The 18,403-nt window shown below is 39.6% G+C and overlaps 2 protein-coding genes across 7 annotated transcripts; one reads left to right on the top strand and one right to left on the bottom strand.

The window, feature by feature from the left end:
* Positions 1-367: 367 nt before the first annotated feature.
* On the top strand, positions 368-12,443 carry LOC103704686 (L10-interacting MYB domain-containing protein-like). Of its 4 annotated transcripts, none has more exons than XM_017842176.4 (8): positions 368-576; positions 676-749; positions 842-899; positions 1,012-1,113; positions 7,481-7,640; positions 8,282-8,640; positions 8,724-9,328; positions 12,311-12,443. In XM_017842176.4, the coding sequence occupies exons 1-7, from the start codon at positions 439-441 to the stop codon at positions 9,324-9,326; spliced, it is 1,494 nt and encodes a 497-aa protein (XP_017697665.2). In that variant the 5' UTR covers positions 368-438; the 3' UTR covers positions 9,327-9,328; positions 12,311-12,443. The 4 variants fall into 4 exon arrangements, with proteins under 4 accessions (XP_017697665.2, XP_008786305.2, XP_008786306.2 ...); XM_008788083.6 differs by having other exon boundaries at positions 12,278-12,413; XM_008788084.6 differs by lacking the exon at positions 12,311-12,443 and adding an exon at positions 11,136-11,272.
* A 2,006-nt stretch (positions 12,444-14,449) lies between these two features.
* Positions 14,450-17,939, bottom strand: LOC103704685 (plant intracellular Ras-group-related LRR protein 5-like). 3 transcript variants are annotated; one of them, XM_008788079.5, is made up of 4 exons: positions 17,580-17,939; positions 16,927-17,476; positions 14,968-15,881; positions 14,450-14,871 (listed from the first exon to the last, which is right to left on the bottom strand). In XM_008788079.5, the coding sequence occupies exons 2-4, from the start codon at positions 17,462-17,464 to the stop codon at positions 14,722-14,724; spliced, it is 1,602 nt and encodes a 533-aa protein (XP_008786301.3). In that variant the 5' UTR covers positions 17,465-17,476; positions 17,580-17,939; the 3' UTR covers positions 14,450-14,721. The 3 variants fall into 3 exon arrangements, with proteins under 3 accessions (XP_008786301.3, XP_088580019.1, XP_088580020.1); XM_088723893.1 differs by having other exon boundaries at positions 14,968-15,884; positions 17,580-17,744; XM_088723894.2 differs by lacking the exon at positions 17,580-17,939 and having other exon boundaries at positions 16,927-17,573.
* Positions 17,940-18,403: the final 464 nt, after the last annotated feature.

Below are 18,403 nucleotides of genomic sequence, written 5' to 3'. Positions count from 1 at the left end.
TTTCCCGGGCGTATTCCACAGAGAGTACGCCGATTTTATAGGTTGCTCATAGCCGAGGGACTAGTAAGTAATTCAGTATTCACAACGGACTAAAAATGAATTTTCCTCAACGTTCACTGTCTAAAACGGAGTCGGCTTCTAGCAACGCCGAATTTGCATTAAAGTGGTAGGGGTAGCAGAGAAAATTATAAGTAATTGATGGTTCAACCAAGGGAATATTTTTCCAGCAAAAAAAAAGAAAAAAAGAAAACAAGGGAATATTCTATAAAGCGAAATCGCCGGTATTGCGGCCATTACATTAGTTATAAACTCTAGGAACTAGTAAATAATTTAGGGTAAGTGTAGGGACCTATGCATAAATTCCCTTATCAAGTAAAATCCCCTCCCCACCTCCCCCTGTGCTTCGGAACCGGAGGAGTCCGAGGAAGGGAGGAAAAAATGGAAGCTTTGTGGAAGGAGCAGGGCTTCCTCAGCTGCTGTGGTAGCAAAAGATTCGCGAGAGAGATGGCCGCCGCGTCCCCCTTCTCTGATCTCGATCACGCCCTCCAATCCGCCAGAGAAATTTGGTTCAACAAGGTCCTCAATCCCCTTCCCCCTTTAAAACCCCATATAATCTGCTCCTTCTTCTCGCCTCCCCTATTGATTCATCGATTCTTTTCCTTTTTTTTTTTCCAGATTGATGTGAATGGATGGCTCGAGGCGTTCACCGCTCATCCGGCGATCGGCGCCGCATCCCCCTCCATCTCCCAGTCAGCCCCTTTCCCATTTCCTTCTTACTCGCTTTGTCCGTGATCTATTATACTCCACTGTTTTGGGTTCTTAAATTTTTTTGGTGGATTAGGTGGACCAAGGAAGAGCAGTCGACTGCGCTGGCTACTGCTACCGATTCCACTATGGAGGTCCACTTTAAGTTGATTCTTTTCCGGTGTTTTTCTTTCTTAATTTCTGGTGCGGGCGATATTTATGGGATTTTGAGAATGTGAAGTGACGCTTTTTTTTTTTTTGGGTTAGGAGTTGGTCTTGTGGAATGCTCGATACAGGGAGAAGTTCGGGTTTGTGTTTCTGATATGTGCGTCTGGGAGGGCCGCACCAGAAATCTTAGCTGAGTTGAAGGTCAGGTTTGTTCTATTTTGTGCTGGATATGTTTCGGTATATGTTTAGATGCAATTGCTTTCCCTTATATCTTTATTGTTCTTGCTGTAGAAAAATTAGCTAGTAGATGACGATTTGTACCGATAGGGTACTAAACCGGACATCTGAAATATGGTGCAAACTCATCAGAGTGTAAAATTTTAACAAATGACTTCTGTCTAATATTGCTTCTCAGAAAGGCATTTTTGTTTTTCTCAATCCACAATTAGAAGTACGTGGCATTAGTTTACTTAATTAACAGCTTGAAGCAAATTGTTCATTATTTATACCACAATCTTTGGAGAACTACCAGGCAAAGTTTTGTTGATTCAGTCCTTTTTTCCTTTAGAGATTCTTCCTCCAATTTGTCGTTCTCTGTTATATGAGATCATTATATGATATCGGCTGTTAATCAATAAAAGCATATAAAACTTGACAAAGTAACACATGCGATCTTTTGCATCATTGATTTGCATCAAGTTTGAAAATACCCATCTCTTTCTTTACTTTAGGACACTTCAATCTTTGTCCGAACTTGCCAATATACATTTCTCTGATGGTCAGACTGAGTTGAAAGCCTGAAATCATGGTTAAATCTGAAAACTTAGAAGGAAACTCAAAAGCTGAAAATGTTTAAAAATCTGCAATAAACTGATTTCCAACCCAAAAGGGGTGATTCCCCAGGCCCACGTTGGAGAAACTATAAGATAGAAGAAAAAGATTGAGAAGAAAGTATTCTAAGATGTTTATCTTTGCTTATGGTCAGCAGCAATTCTGTGAAGTCCAAAAGCAGCCAACTTAACTATTTAGAGATAGTAATGGAAGAAAGGCTCTTCCACACTTTTTCTAAGAATAATAAGGAAGATTAGACAGGACCTTGAGAAGAAAAGAAACAATCAAAGGAAACAATAACAGTTTGAGAGGTTGTTGGCCAATAAATATGGAACAACACATGGCTAGCTCCTTTTTGAGGCCGAGCTGGCTGAATACGTACCCTTTAACAAGCCTCAACCTGTTAATCCCCATCTTCCCATTGCTTCATATGTTTGTTCTCTTCCATCCTTCCCTGTCTCTTCTAAGAGCGGGACCCTCGCTTCAAAGACTAACAACTCATGAATGTGGACCACTTTGGTTATATAGCAAGAGCTTTGTTTCTACCATAGAGCTTAGTGCGATACGTGTTGGAGCTTAATGATCAAATTTGTATCATGCAGGTAAGGTTGTTCACTGACGTGCTACAAAGTCATTATGGGCTAAACATTAATCTCAAGGTCTGCCATGTATTAGGCTCATCCCCACAATGGAAAGTGGAAATGAAGTTTCTACTCTGCAGTCGAGTTAAACCATGCCAACAACTCATTCTATGGTTGCATTTGGAAGTAGAATATCAAGGAATAAAAGCTAGCTAACCCAACTATTCCGTTGAACACCAAATTTTTATCCCATTTACACCAAAATATATGATTTTGGTCAAATATGGAGTAAACCTGGCTAACCAGGTTATCCTGAAATAAACTACTCCACTGGAAGAGGTGTCGTTTATTCCACGATCTACTTCCCTTTCCGTTCCCAAAAATGCCCACTATCCCTCCTCTCTCATTATCTCTCTTCGCTCATGATTTCTCTCCCACAACATCCAGCGTGATGTCCTTGATATGGCATTAGTGCCATCATTGGCAAGACAACCATTATGGGTGAGTCAACCATCATTGGTGAGACCACCGCTATTGAACAGCTCCGGCAAGGTCGTTGGTGACACCAAGATTGGTGACAATGTTCTCACTGACATTGGGATCACAATCCTGGGTAATGCCTAGATGGGGAATGTGTCCTAGATCAAGATAGAATTTGTCATTATCGTCACTTTCGACAACACTAGCAAGGCAATTGGTGGCTGCCATGCAAGATCAACAACAACATTATCATCATCACCCAGACCGTCATCCTTGACAATGTCTAGATGGAGAAGGGGTCCAAGATTAGGATTGGATTAGTTGCCCTTGTCAACATCCTGCACTGGACCACTGTGGGGATTGTTGTTGAGGATCATGCCTCCTTGATCCTTTGTCATTGAGTGATCTAACCAGATTACTTGAATCAGATTATGTATATATTGGTAATAAGATAAGACAATATGGGGTTCCCTCTCATCCGATCTCTCTCTCTCTCTCTCTCTGCCCCCTCTCTTATAAATTTTGATCTGTATAATTTCTATGACTTGGAATCGACACCCCAATATATATTGCGATAGCCGCGTTATTCTTTGGGCGTAATCATTTAAAAATGAGCATACTAATAAGATATTACGCCCAAAGAATAACGCGGCTATCGCAATATATATTGGGGTGTCGATTCCACAAGAAGAAGGTAGGAACACTAAAAGGAACTACAAAACTAAAAGAAAATATCAAAGCAGTAAAATGTGATGTGAATGTTTAAAAGTAAATTGACAATTAGATTGTAGTAGTGAAAAGATGTGACTAGAATTAATGGCAGCAAAACATCGGGAATTCCTCACTTGAATCAGGTAATTCCATTCATATTTGATCCATTTGATAACTCAATTAGAGATCATAGCACCAGATTCTCTAATCGGAAGATATAGCATTACAATCAAAATATTTAGTGGTAATTCTAGAAAATCATTCTCCTCTTTTAAAACCAAGGATTGTTATCCTTTTAGACTCAGATTCAAAGACAAAAATATACCCAATGGCAATATTTCAGCAAAAAATCACACTAACTGGATAAACAATCAAATCTAGATATAATCAAGCACCTCAACAATTCTATAGAAAAAGACATGGCTGAATCTATGAAAAGAATAGGTTCAAGATTATCCCAACACAAGTAAGATCTATTGATGAGAAATGATAAACAAGAATTGTATCAACATGAGAATCTATTACATAGATCAAATATAAATGAAACTACCATCATCCAAGCGAGTTCATCCCTAGCTTCACCAAAGAATTAGCTCTCCATGAATTTTTGGCTCCTCTTGATGATTTCTTTGTAATGCAGCCTTTTCTCCTTCAGAATGGCGTGCTCCTCCAAGTATATATATGATTTTGGGGCTAAAAATCCTAGAAAACACGACTTAGACACGTTTGCATGTGTTTTTCTGACTTTACCCTCGAGCACCAACGTCAGCATGAAGTTCGGGAGACTCTCCAGATCGCATCTAATCTTCAAATTTTGTGTTCTTATAGTTATTTGAAAGCTCTGGAAGTCTAGTTTCCAACAAAATTTAAATCATCTCAATTGGACTTCTGTAGCTCCCGAAATCATCAAAATACTACACTAAGGTCTGATTTGTCAGGGCCCAGGCTGGCGGTTTAGGGAAACCTAACTTTGCAATCTCATAACTTTCTCTCTGGAGCTCCAATTGACCTGATTCTTGATGCATATGAAACCTCAACATGTCTACTTCATCCCCACTAAGTTTCATTTCATTCGGACTGCAATGGGATATTCAATCTCCTTAACTCCATTCCTACAATAAAATCACCAAAATCAATTAAGACTTGGACACTTTGTGAAGTAAAGCTCAAATTAGAAAAATATCATAAAAATACCCAAATCATGCTTAAGTTTTGACAATTTAGCCTAAAGTGGTAGTGTTAAAAGGTACATTTTCATGCACCTATCACACCTCCCAACCAGCTTATTTCTAGTCCCTAGCAATTTAAGCGAAGAAAAAGAACGGACTATATCCAACCCAGTGTAGACAGCTTTTGCATGAGCTAAGCAATAATATTCAAGTATAACAAACAAAGTACTCGCAAGAGATCAACAATACTATCAAAATCAGTCCATCAAGAGCAACTCCCAGAATTCGTGTGTGTGTGTACTCTAAGCCGTAACCATCTTACCACCAACCCTGACACATACAACATCGAGAACATTTCAAACAAAAGCTTCAACTCCATATCTCACAGGTATAATATTCAATAGTAACTGGTGTAAGGGGTCTCTGTATGGAGTTGAGAAAGGGTGTTCACACAAATATATGAGAAGGCAAGTGTTCATGAACAAGCAACAAACAAGCATTGATCTTATGATAGGATCACCAACCATTGGGAACTCAACCATTCTTACCACAAACCCACTTAGGATCAAAAAGGTCAATAATAAAAGGTTGTAATGAGGCTAAAGTTAAGTAAAATAAAAATAATAAAAAGATGGATAAGAGAATTCAAAAGAATTTTTCAGTACATGCTAGAGGTCTTCACAAGATATAACATCAAGCACAACTTCCTCAAACCGTTTGTACCTCTCTTTTTTTTTTCACGCTAGTCATACCATTTGGTTGTATTAGGCTAAACATGTGGGTTATACAACCATGGTACTTGGTTATTTCATCAACAACTTCATACTAGCATTTTGAACTTGTGACAAGCGGTTTAGGAACCAATAGAATCATTTTCAGAATGGAGATTAGAGCCTGAGACATTTTCAAGGCCTGTGGTAATAGAAAGCTGAAGCTGCTGGTGAAGTTGATTTGTTTCTTTGTTTCTTTCTTTTCTTTTTCTTCTTCCTTTTTGAAAATGTCCGCAGGCCATTACTATTGGGCTCTATTATTCAGTGTCGATGATATTGGTTGGATTTCTAGAAAGAAATGATGTCATTCGAAGCCTCGTATGTGCCTTTTTAATATGAGATTTTTTTTATTAAAACTAATACCATTATCATAGCACAAAGACAATATCATAATATATTTCTATTACATCTACATATAATTAATATTTTATTCATGTAAATAGGGGGCAATTTTGTCCAATTTACATAAAAGTCACTTTTAACCTTCTTATTCCAATTTTTTCAACCAAACAACGCTCACACATAACTTCAGGAATTACTTATTCTGAACCAGACAAAATTTAGGGTTATTCCATTTAGTCTGTAAAGTAATCGGAATAGAAAGGGTTAAGAATAAATTATTCCAATGATGCTATTCCTCTTCTAAACGCAGCCTAAAATTTCTCTAAGCAGGTATTCCCTACCCTTGCTGCTCAAAACAAACTTAAATCTTGGGTTAATTGAATTGTAGATGAAAATAAGATCAATGTCTCACCAATAAATTAACATCTAATTCCTTATCATCTGCCCACCTACTTGAAACCTAAATTTGCAAATTGGCCCCTTTGAACAAAAGAAAACTTGACTCTAAAACAGAAAATATAGCAAAAAAGATTAACAGGAGAGGAGATTGAAAAGTTCATCAACTTTTCTAGTTGCTTGTCATGGCATGAATAACAAAACTTTCTTCAACCTTGTCTATGCTACTCATCAAGAGATAATAATTTTTTTGATAATAAAGATAGTAAATAACTCTTTTTGGAAATAATAATAATAATTTTTCTGCTATTAAAAAAGTTGAATCTAGAATGCATGAAGAATTGATATTTTCATGTGTATAAATATGTGCGCACATGCATACATCCATACATGGGCACAAGTTTGGTAACATATACAAAGAATTTGTTATTGACTAGTTCTACTTCCCTGATTTTATTCATTTGGGTTTTGTAAGATTGGTTCCCTTCAAATGTTATGCTACAGCTTGGTTTAATTTACAAGATTGTTGTTACAATGATAAAACACATTATATCTGTTGTGTAAAACTTGGTTCCTTTCTGAATATTTTGCTGTCACTAACAGGTGGACCTCTTTCAGAGCTCTTAGTTCAAATAGCTAGTTTCCATATTATGGATCCTTCTTAGTAAAATACTGTAATTAATATGAACTTAGCTATGCAAAACAGTTAATTATCATACCTGGTAGCAGCTATCCTTAACATGAAATAAAAATCTGGGTAGTTTGTACATTTTTATGGATTTTCTTTTTTTAATTTAAATTTTGCACTTCAAGTTTGACTATTTTAACCTTTGTCTAGGTCTTTTGTGTAGAGGCCTTCCTGTTACATTAGCTTTAGAATGGACAGTGCTTGTTAGTGGAAGCTTTTCTAGGCTGTGTAACTTTAATGATATTGAATCAGTTAACTCAATGTTTTGTTGGTTTTTTGTTCTGGCAAGTTGGACGCAGGTTGGTATATTTTAATATTTGGGGTACCTTCGTGTCAGTAGTTAAATTTGAAATGTAGAGTCTGTTCTATTGATATGCTCATGTGACTTATGCTCTCTGCAAATTGGAGATTGAATCATCTTCTATTGTATGCCTCCATTTCAAATTTGAATTATCTGTTTACCGGATTGATAATGGTGGCTACATAATCATATGATATCTGATTCATGCTTTTATCGTGTACTGCAAACTGTATTGGGGCAGCTCTCTTGCATATGATTTACTTAATTATCATTAATGTACTGAATGTGCCTTGTTATAGAAACGTTACCTGAATAGGCCCATCATTGAATTTGAGCTAGCAGCAAAGGAGGAGATGAAAATAATTGAATTGCGCCTTGCAAAGCTTTTCGAGACCCAGGCCGGAATGAGCCCATCTGTGACTGCACAGCTTCCTGTCAGTCAATCAAATAAACCTGGAGGTATTAATCGCGGCATATACTTGATGTTTCTGACTGGCAAATGCTTCCACTCTCTTTTCAATGATGTCATCTTTTTTGCTTTCCAACTTTTTGTTATATTTAGTTGGTATTCAGTTTATTTCATTTCACAGATAATTCTGGCGATATCCATGACTATCCATTGTGTTGGCTTGATAACTTATGGTTGATTTTCATGAATATGATGAAAGTCAAGACACGATACATTATAATCTATAAATGTGGACATTGTTGAAAAGAACCTAAATTAGTTATAGTTCTATTCCATTAAATTGTCATTGCATCGTGTAGTCCTTAATTTTTTGTCTGTAGAGGGAGACATGTGATGTAGTTAGTTACCAACCGTCACTGGTTGAGTGAAGATGAGCTTTTCTATGAACCTATAATCAGTGGGGCATAGTATGCTTGCTACACTATATATAGAGGGCTCCAGGATTTTTATGGTGGATGCATCTCTTTTGTCAGAACAATCAGTCCTAAATCTTCCTATTTGGCATACTGTACTAATTGAAAAGCACCCACTTTAGATGCATAGTTCGAAATTTTGTTTTTCCGAAAGATTAGATTATATAGCTAGTCTGATACTTGAGTATAACTGTTTTGACTTGCGAGTGATTTGTCAGAGATCAAGTTATATGTGGCAAACCAACAAAGGGAGAGACATGTATTGATTCCTAAAATCAAAGCCCACTGGAAGCCTGAGTTCCACAAGTTATTTGTTACTTTGTGCCTAGACCAGGTTGTAGCTGGAAATAAACCTGGGACACATCTAAATAAGAAGGGTTGGAAGTATATTATGGATGAGTTCTACGAGAGAACTGGTATAAGGTATGACAAAAAGCAATTTAAGAACCATTGGGATAGCATGAAAGACCAGTGGAAAATTTGGAGCAAGTTAAGAAGAAATATTCCTGAAGGTGGATGGGACCCAAATACTCAAACAATTAACATGAGTGATGAATGGTGGTCTAATTACTTACAGGTATTCTCTTAAACGATTTTAGCTTAATCTGGTTAGTAGCTTTCCCTCAGTGGATTCATGGCATATTACATTTTTTGTTGCAGATGCACCCGGAGGCCACTCAATTTCGTTACAAGGGGCTCCCGTTAGCTGACTTATTGGACACATTATTTTCAGGAGGTGTTGTGGGTGGGGCCATCACATTGGAACACTCTCAGGGTATCATGTCAAATGTTGATGCAGAGGGTCCATCTCAACCAACCTCGAGTCCAGATAATAACTATGTTCTCCATGAGGCCATTCCTGAAAATCAGGTGAGGAGTCAAGAATCACCAACTTTGTCTCAGGGTGAGTTCGAAAATGAACCATTATTGCAGCGTAGGAGGATGAATCAAGATCCACCAATCTCGCTTTGTCAACGAAAGAGAGATTTAGGATCCTTAAAATTTGACAGACAACGTTATCATCCCTATGAGGTGATGGAGTCAAGGAGCACAGCAACATCTGCCCTTAGGGAAGAATACAGCATCAGAGAGTGCATACACTTGTTGAATGAGATGTCAGACATACAGCAAGGAAGCGAGTTGTACATGTTTGCCCTTGATGTCTTCTTGAAGGAAGAATACAGGGAGCTCTTTATTGCATTGGGTTTGCCTAAAATGCGACGTGCATGGTTATCTCGACAACAGAATCTTGCTAGTGACTGACTGTAGCTACTTTGTCTAGTCTTCTTTCACAATAGCATCCTTTTTAAAGCTGTCTGTGTTTTTTCTTTTTTCAGTGGTACTACACATGATATTAGATATTCATCAAATCATATTAACTGCCTTGCTTTGTTTTAGCACTCTTTACATATTTGTTTATTTGTATGGCATGTTTGGAATGAAATGCATGACATCCATACCATGATTTGGCAGTTTCTTTATGACAGTCCTACCCACTGCAGCTCTATGCCAAATTTCTTATGTCGTAGGTATGGAAGGCCTGCTAGAGTATGATATGCATGGATCACTTGGGTGTCTTTTCCTATTTTACAAACTGGCAGAATTTTCTCATGCTACACATGTACTGCAACAAGCTAAGTGTGCAAGGTTTTCAGACATAAAATCATAATTCGTTCCTTTTATCTTACACAAATTGCAATTGTATAAGATACAACTGAGGACATATAATATGTGTTTGACAACTAAAACTAGATAGTTGAGAAGGAGAATCCAACATGGATAACGAATTCTTGGATTATCTGAGGAAGATTCAAACAGTGCTTTTGTTTGGTGGCGTTAAATCTTTATTAATAGGGTAAGCAACTGAAGCATGTCTGGTCAACTGGTGCAAGGAAAATTGTTTGAGAGGAATCATTACCTTTGTAAATGGGTCTGTCAATAGCGGACATGTAATGTATACAATTTATAGAAGCAAGCAAATAATTGTTGTGGATGAAAACTGTTGTGGGGGGGGGGGAGGGGGCCTTGAATTTAGTCCCACATCGGCTAGAGCGGAAAGGTTCCGTGCCTTATAATGAGGAGGGCGAAGCCTTTTCCTCACGAGGGCCCTTTTGTGGGACAAAACCGTGAGGGCAATCCCCCCGTCAGCGCTGGACGCGCGGGCCGGAAACGTCTCCCTCCGTCAGCGCTGGACGCGCGGACCAGAGCGCCCAAAGCGGACAATACCTCGTGGGGGACGCGGTCTCTTTCTGCTCGGCTCGGTTGGGACTAAGGCTGTTGCCGGGGTGAAAACCCCGCATCAGATGGCGCTAGAGGAAGGGCCAGCCTCCTCTCTCCATTGACTACCCTCCAGGACTGTGGGGGCCCGTTGGGGTAAAACCTGGCCGGAACCTTCCCGCTGGGGGGGCTATGTTGTGGGGGGGGGAGGGGGCCTTGAATTTAGTCCCACATCGGCTAGAGCGGAAAGGTTCCGTGCCTTATAATGAGGAGGGCGAAGCCTTTTCCTCACGAGGGCCCTTTTGTGGGACAAAACCGTGAGGGCAATCCCCCCGTCAGCGCTGGACGCGCGGGCCGGAAACGTCTCCCTCCGTCAGCGCTGGACGCGCGGACCAGAGCGCCCAAAGCGGACAATACCTCGTGGGGGACGCGGTCTCTTTCTGCTCGGCTCGGTTGGGACTAAGGCTGTTGCCGGGGTGAAAACCCCGCATCAAAAACAATGTAAAAAGAAATTTAGTTTGAAGTAAGACAATTATCTTTTTAATTATGATATTTGAAGTGCCATGAGCATGCATCCTGTGATACTAGAATTAAACATATCTGTGATTGACTTCCAGTATTTGCAAGAATCAATTCATGTGATCCATTTGATGATAAGGATAAAAATGATTTATGCTGAAGTTTTGTAAGAATCACCGTATGTGGCATGGCATCCTTTGGGTGTGATATCTACTTACCAATGAGGAGCCCTTCTCATGAGTTCAATTGAGAAGATTTTATAGCGCCTATAACCATGATGTGCATCATCACTTACTCCTTTATGCCCCTTGGCTAACTGGCTTCTCTCCTGACTAGGACAAGGAAGGGATCGCCTATTGTTGTTATGTCACAGTATGGCAGTGACTAGGGGGAAGGGAAGATAAAAGGAATGGCGGAAAGGAGGAAGACAAGAATTGTGGCATATGGTTCATGCCTGTAATGATGATCGTCCCATTTTCCTCGCATTCTTTTTCTGCATGTATGCTTGGTGTCTTAGTGTCACGTTGTTTTTCCTATTGCATTTAAAGGTTTTCCAGCCATTCTTTTCTGCGTTACATGTGGTTTTACATTTATATGTGGTTTAGGTGACTTTTAATGCGTACATACAAGAGAAGGCATTGCTTCCAAACAGGCAGGTTTTGCCTTTCATATATCAAAGCATCATTGCACTACAAGGAACATTGTCTAATAATCTTTGAACTGGTTGAAAGTTATAACTGAAAATTCTATTAATCCTGATCTGCATTCCATTCTGTCTGATAAGATGTGATCGGTTAGGATTTGTGGAATCTCCTGAAAAGCTTTGTACTGACTTTTGAGGGTCGTGCTAGCATTCTAGTTTGTTGTTAGATTTGAGCAAAACTCAGATTGGAGAAGAATATGGTCCTTGGGTTCCCTTTATTGGAACGTTTCAGCATTATTCTGTATTGCTATCATAATTCTGGTTTATGTTTTACAGTATGCTAATCCTCCTGAGGTAAATTATGACCTCTCCTTCTTTTGATGTTCTGTTTGGCTTTTGAATGTTTCTTGGTTCGATCTTTTGTAGAGTCCACATTTAGTCCTGGAAAAATAAAAATATTCTATTTTGTTGACAAGTTCCAATTCCATTGTTCCTCAAACTCAGACTGTTTTGTGTTAGTTAAGCTAAGCTCTGTTTAAATGAGTTGGATCATTTTAATCTCCTAGTTACTTGGATAATTGCACTGCATGACCTTTTTTAAACAAGTCCGCATTCGTAAATAATTTATACAGGTTTATTTGCTTCCTTTTGTTTGTGCTGATGATGTATCAGCAATACCAAGTCACCCAAGCATAACCGATATTCAATCTGTTCTATTTGGTTTGGACCAACAAACTAATTTCTTCAGCAAGAATTTATAGCTCAGTTTATTCATTTACATTGTTACTGACTGGTTCTAGTTCATCCTGACATCTCATTTTTTGACCCAAAAAAGATTGTATTGGCATAATTGGAGCACATCTTACAGCTGTTGCTAAGGCGGCTGCCAATAAATCCCCCGGAAATTTCAAGTAACAGTCAACACACCCACCCTCCAATCACAACCCATGTCTTGGATGTTGCTCGTGGCACTCCTGCATCAGGAATGGAGGTACACCCAGAGATGCGGAAGGACACCCAATGGTGTCCATCATTCACTGGCTGAGATTCTAGCATGTGGATGTTCCTAGGTTCTTCAGTCACAAATACTGATGGTCGTAGGGGTCCTTTGATGGGCATTGTTGATTATATCACACCTGGGTTTTATCGAATCAGTTTCAATATTGGCAAGTATGTACTCTCTGGTTTTGTTAATTTATGTTAGCATAGTATTTGAGGTCAGGGAGAACCAAAGTTCAGAGCATTTTCATGTCCCTTTGTTGTATTCACCCTTCTTCACTACATACAGGGGTAGCTAGATAAGGAATCAGTATTGTATCGCTTATTGCAATTCAAATAATCAGGCTGCAGAACTGTTGATGCTTAATTATATTTGTAGCGTGAGCACTTGAGAATGTATTGCTCTGGCTGGCTTGTATAATGTGACCATGACGAACATGTATCCATTATGCCTACCAGTGGGTGGCGCATCTTGGAGTTCTATTCAGGCAACAGTATACAACACGCATCTTGCTGAAATATTTTGTTTTAAGCATCGACTTTATGCTAGCTGAGAAGGTCGGAATTGCTAATAATTCGATTCACCATCCAGAGTACCAGGTCATTTTATTAACTGGTGCTTCTTGGCCTTGTTTTTTCATAGGGAAAGATGTCTTTTGCTCACATTATGATCAGAGTGGCCTTTAACTTGAATAGTGCTGTATAACCGACAGGATTTCAACTCTGTTTCAGATGGAAGTATCAGTGGCCAATCCTAGTAAGCTACCAATTTTTTTAAGCAATGATTTATAATAACAAATTGATCCTGCCAAATGCATTGTAACTTTTGCTATGAGAATAATAATGATGGTTCATCCATATGTGTGTGTGTTATAATTGTCATGCATCATGGACGGGAAAATCTCTGTTTTTCCTTCTCTCATTTTCTCAGCAATTAAATATATAGACAAAGTCTTGGCTGCTACTTCCCAAAGAGAACGAGGATGCAGTGGTACAAAGTTGAGTGAAGTTATTCTTAGCTGGAACATTGCCATCTAGTTATTGGAAATTTTGGAACCACTGGTACTAACGTATGGAGAGCAGAAGCTAGACAAAACTATTATGTACATTAAAAATGAACTTGTTGTAAGCCTTCATTCGGGTTATTCTGGCTTTACATATTGACTCTTGAGCCATGCTCCGTGGTCCAATAGAAATAAAGCGTTCTCTACATCCGCCCCTCTTGGCTTGATTCTTAACCAGTGAACTGTATCTCATGAACAGTGCTAGGGTAACTCCAATCTCTCACAGCAATGTTACCCATCTCTTCTGTAATTCTTTAATTGGCCATTTCACTGGCTTTTCGTAGCATGTCAGCTGTAGGCGATCCAACAAGAGAGTTACCCTTCAGGCTCCGGTCATGCAACTTTTTTTTTGCGTAAAATTTTTTTTATGCTACTCGAGTATCTTCCAAATTCTATAGCATATATGAGAGGGTAAAGGTACCAGCTATCCAGACTCAAAGACTTTGCCACGCAAAGAAGGTTCATCCAGCTGGTTGCCCGCATTTGCCGAGCAGTCAGCTCAATCTGTTTCCTTTGTCTCTGTGGAACCTACAGCCTACCAAATGTTGCAGAAGAAAGACCTTATCTTGATTCATGGAAGAAGCCTGCTCCAGCTGACCTGGCCAAATGAATTACAGTGATACCCAACTGAAAGCCAAAGCATCACCATCTGTGCTCATACCGAGTTGAGGGTAGGCCGCCAAACCATATTTGGCTAGAAGCTTCATCAGGTGAAGTCCCTAGAAACTTCGAAATCACCGAGATGTATTAGTGTGGGTTCCATTCATCATGCACTCATCTCGGTGATTGGTCTACAAGAATGTGCCTCGGCAACTGGTGGCGTGCATGGCCACACTGGTGCATGCAGCGTGAGATATAATTTTTCTTGAAAATTGAAGAGCATACCTCATCATGAAAGTACTCATTAGCTACCAACACAAGCAGAAGCACAAAATACACAAAAGTGACAAAATAACATATAGGCAATCTTGACTGTAAAAAGAGTAAATCAGCTGCAAAATTACATCCCACTCAACAGTATATAAAGAAGCTTGTGCGAGAAGATTGCGTAAAGGAAATATGGCATTACAATGATTAACTGTTACTTAATTACAAAGATCAAAACATGGAATTGTTTAAGTCACACCGAATGATTAGAGATGATCATCAAAACAAACAACGATTAAAGGAACCTTGTGGAAGCATGCTGCACAAATTTTATATGGAATGAAGGATTTCAAGCTATTGTGAAGTCTCTATCTTCGTTGTGTTTCTTGCTGCGAGGAGAGCACACCGTGCAAAGCCAAAACCAAAAGCCCTTCCTCTCAGTTAGGTGAAAACTGGGGTCCTTTGATGCAACTAAATCAGCCACGTACTTAACAACCGCCTGTTGAACAAATAGATATGTCAGGAAAAAAAAGGACTATCACAGCTACTAAAGCATTGATCTGTAACAAAATTATGGAGATCAATTTTCACGAACCTGAGCTCCCAACTTGACCACTTGTCTTGGTGGTACTTCCAATGGAGTCTCATCTGCATGGAACACTCTTAGCTTTGACAGAAATCGAAAGGATTCAGGCAATATTCTTATCTGGTTGTTGCTTATGTCCAGTTTTTTCAACATCTCAAGATTTCCAATGCATCTTGGCAATGTTCTCAAGTCTGCAAAATTTCCTCCTACATCCAACTTCACAAGACTAGTGACAAAGCACAAGCTCTCAGGGATTGATTCAAGCTCATTGAAGCTAGCATCAAGTTCTTTCAACCTGCAAAGTGAAGCCATTGTAGTAGGCAACCCTTTGACTCTGTTATAGTGCAATGTCAGAACTTCTAAGCATTCCAGCTTCCCAGTCGCTTCGGGAAGTGCTTTTAGTCGATTGAAATCTAACCTGAGCTCAACTAGAGAAGTACATGATCCAATAGTGTAAGGAAGCTCTTCCAGCTCATTTGTTTCAACATTCAATCTTCTCAATTTTGTTAGATTCCCAAACGTCTCAGGCAGTACAGACAACTGATTGGAACTCAAGTCTAAGTTGGCTAGACTTGTAAGGTTACCAAATAAAGCAGGCAGAGATTTCAACTGGTTTGCATGCAGGTCAAGATCAACTAAACTGGATAGTTCTCCAAATGATTCAGGTAGATTAATCAGCTGGTTTGAATGGATGTCAAGCTTCGTTAAAAACCTTAGACTACCAATTGTTGATGGGAGTGCCATGATTTGGTTCTCAGATAAATCCAGATCAGTGATGCCCTTTAACTTCCCAAGTGACAGTGGAAGCCACTCAATTTGGTCCATTAACTTACCCCGAAGGTGGAGTACTTCAGTTCCTTCTTTCGCTTTAGCCTCAATCAAGCTTGCCACTTGGATAAGACTTAATTTATCTGCATCACCACCTGCTAGCATTCATGAAGAAGACTACCGTAAGAACGCTACAGAGATATCCAAATTCCAATATAATATGCCAGAATTACATGAATAACAGAATAAAATAATGTTTGTTTTCATTAAAACCTGCCTCAACCTCTCTTCGAAGCCAAATGTGAATAACAAGAGAAAGAACACTCCATTAACTATTTTTATAAAATGTCAGCAATCGCTAACAGTAGACACCTACCCTGCAAAAAATAGACTGCAAACTATATATGTATTGTAATAATACAGGATCTCACCCAAAAAGCTCGCCGAAAAGTGTAATTTAGATTCTTTGGCCCTGTATAAGTACCCAAGATCTACCCAATGCATGGCTGATGTGGGACTAAATATGAGAGGTGACACGCCCACATTACATGACCTTCACTTTCTTCTTAAAAATGGATTTTGACAAAATGGGAAAACTAATTGAGGAAAGAAATGTTTAATTAGGTAGTACAACATGAAAGCTAATCTATGCAAAGAAAAATCTCTTTTTTCTGTGTTCTAATGCATCAGCAAGGCTACTATTCTATCCAATCTTTAAGATGCTCAGCCTACTGGGCAATGAAATAATGAGTTAAAGCGCACACACAGCCAGCCCAAGGGAATACAGAAGAATTGTTGTAAACAGGACATGCCATTCGGTCCAACACCCAATCCACCATCCTACCCAATGATTCCATAACATTTGTTGCAACACGTATAAGAAACGAAGAAATAATCAATGAAACCTTCTGTAGAGGATCGGCTGCCATAATTTGATAAGTAAAGAGGAAATCACAGATAAAAACCCAACAGAAAACCTTCTAAATTGCACCAGGGTTTTTATCTCCATGCCTTAATCGAAGTTGAGATCCTCCGAAATCCCTTTCTAAACCAAAATTTTAACAACCAACAATCTTACCTTTTTTCTTTTTTGTATTGAAAGGGAGGAACAATCTTTCATAAAGATGAAGAACATGACTCGAGAGAAAAATAACAAACTTTCCATGCAGAAAGAAGAATTGAAAGGAATTATAATCTGACCTGAAGATGGGATCTCAGATTTCCAAGGGGAAACACTGGAAACATTAACCAATCCTTTGGGAGCATCCAACTCCCCCATCTTCTCGTCCTTGTCCGTCTTGACCAAAACCTTATCAATCTTAGGAACCACTACAGCAAAACCGGTCCCTTTTCCCTCCTCCTCATCGCCAGCATCACTCTCGTCACAGGAGACCAGCTTGAAGGTCCTCTGGATGAGCTCGTCGAACACCTGGAACCTCTTGTCGAGCTCCGCCACATGCAGGGCCTCCCTCCTCTGCTCATGGCTCTGAAGCCGGACCAGGCTCTTCTTCACCTCCTGCAACACAAAGAAGAGCTCTTCGGGGACGTCTGAGGACTTCTCCATCCTGTCCACCTCCTCGATTCTGAGCTCCTCCTCGGAGGTTGAGCTCTCGATCACGGCCATGGCCGCCTCCACCTCTTCTACGGAAGGCCTCGGAGGCAGCGATTTGTACACCCTCACGATCTCCTCCACGGCCTCCACAACGGCTGGGGGGATTGGGTTGGGTAGATTTCCCATGGCTACTTCTTGCTATAGAGAGAGAGAGAGTAAAAGCGAGGTACCGGCAATGGAGGGGACGAAGGATGTGGGTAAAGGACAGGAGTAGTATCTTTCGCGAGAAAGAAGGATTCACCTCATATCGACGAATCTACCGTTAGATCGCGCAATGATCACTTCGAGGTCCGTGCACCCGGATGGTTCGGAATGCTTCCAGATTAATCATTAAAAAAGCTACAGCCCGAGCCCCTGGTTCAAAGGCTTCCAACTCATGGGGGCATGGTTTTGGGGAATACTGCTCATTTATCCATGGATATCAGTAGCGTGTGGTTTTATGCATCTTTAGTTCCTAAAGAATTCATCTCTATCCTTTTCTTAAATCATACTAGATCAACTTTAATATCCAAATAATCAAGTAACATTTTTTTTTTGTTAGATGGAAAATTGATTGATACCTTAGTATAGCATCATGGTCACATTTTATTGATACCCTTGTAGTTTAGCTCATCTCTTGATGCCATTTATTCAGATGAGAGGAGGGATGGGAGGAGAATTCAGGGATTTGCCCATGTATCCATGCCATTTTATTATACCATATTCATTTGTCTTGCATGGTCGCAAAAAATGACAAGCCAAATTGTCTCCGACAATGAAAGCCAACCAAATAAAAAAAAAAGGTTGGCCCCCATAGCTCAAAAACGGACAAAAGGGACAGCTCACATGAGATATTTGCTAAAATTTATGACCTTCCAAAGATCTTTTGTTACCCAAAAAAACCTTACAGAGGCCCTTCCGAAGCTCAGCGGGGCTTCTCACGTCTACCGCTTTTGGCCAATTGTGCTTCAAAGCTAACGCTACAGTAAGTGCCTAATTTTCGATATTTTTATTTTTAGGATAGAGCTGAAGATAGTTTAAGCTGGTTCGTATTATACTCGGCGTGTCCTGCCAGCCAAAGCAATC

This window comes from Phoenix dactylifera, chromosome 6, assembly GCF_051530095.1.
Source record: "Phoenix dactylifera cultivar Ajwa chromosome 6, Ajwa_hap1_PhDact_Kaust_v1.1, whole genome shotgun sequence".
Lineage (NCBI taxonomy): Eukaryota > Viridiplantae > Streptophyta > Magnoliopsida > Arecales > Arecaceae > Phoenix > Phoenix dactylifera.
Note: the sequence above shows the minus strand (reverse complement) of the source record. Positions and strands in the feature narration are given on the sequence as shown.

Bases quoted from the DNA above. Each gene is read 5' to 3' on its own strand.
- LOC103704686 (XM_017842176.4), top strand. From the start codon at position 439: ATGGAAGCTTTGTGGAAGGAGCAGGGCTTCCTCAGCTGCTGTGGTAGC. The intron at 750-841 runs GTCAGCCCCTTT...TTGGTGGATTAG, and splicing joins GCATCCCCCTCCATCTCCCA to GTGGACCAAGGAAGAGCAGT. The intron at 1,114-7,480 runs GTCAGGTTTGTT...GCCTTGTTATAG, and splicing joins AAATCTTAGCTGAGTTGAAG to AAACGTTACCTGAATAGGCC.
- LOC103704685 (XM_088723893.1), bottom strand. From the start codon at position 17,464: ATGGGAAATCTACCCAACCCAATCCCCCCAGCCGTTGTGGAGGCCGTG. The intron at 15,885-16,926 runs GTCAGATTATAA...CATGAATGCTAG, and splicing joins ATCTGAGATCCCATCTTCAG to CAGGTGGTGATGCAGATAAA. The intron at 14,872-14,967 runs GTTCGTGAAAAT...TTTGTTCAACAG, and splicing joins TGGTCAAGTTGGGAGCTCAG to GCGGTTGTTAAGTACGTGGC.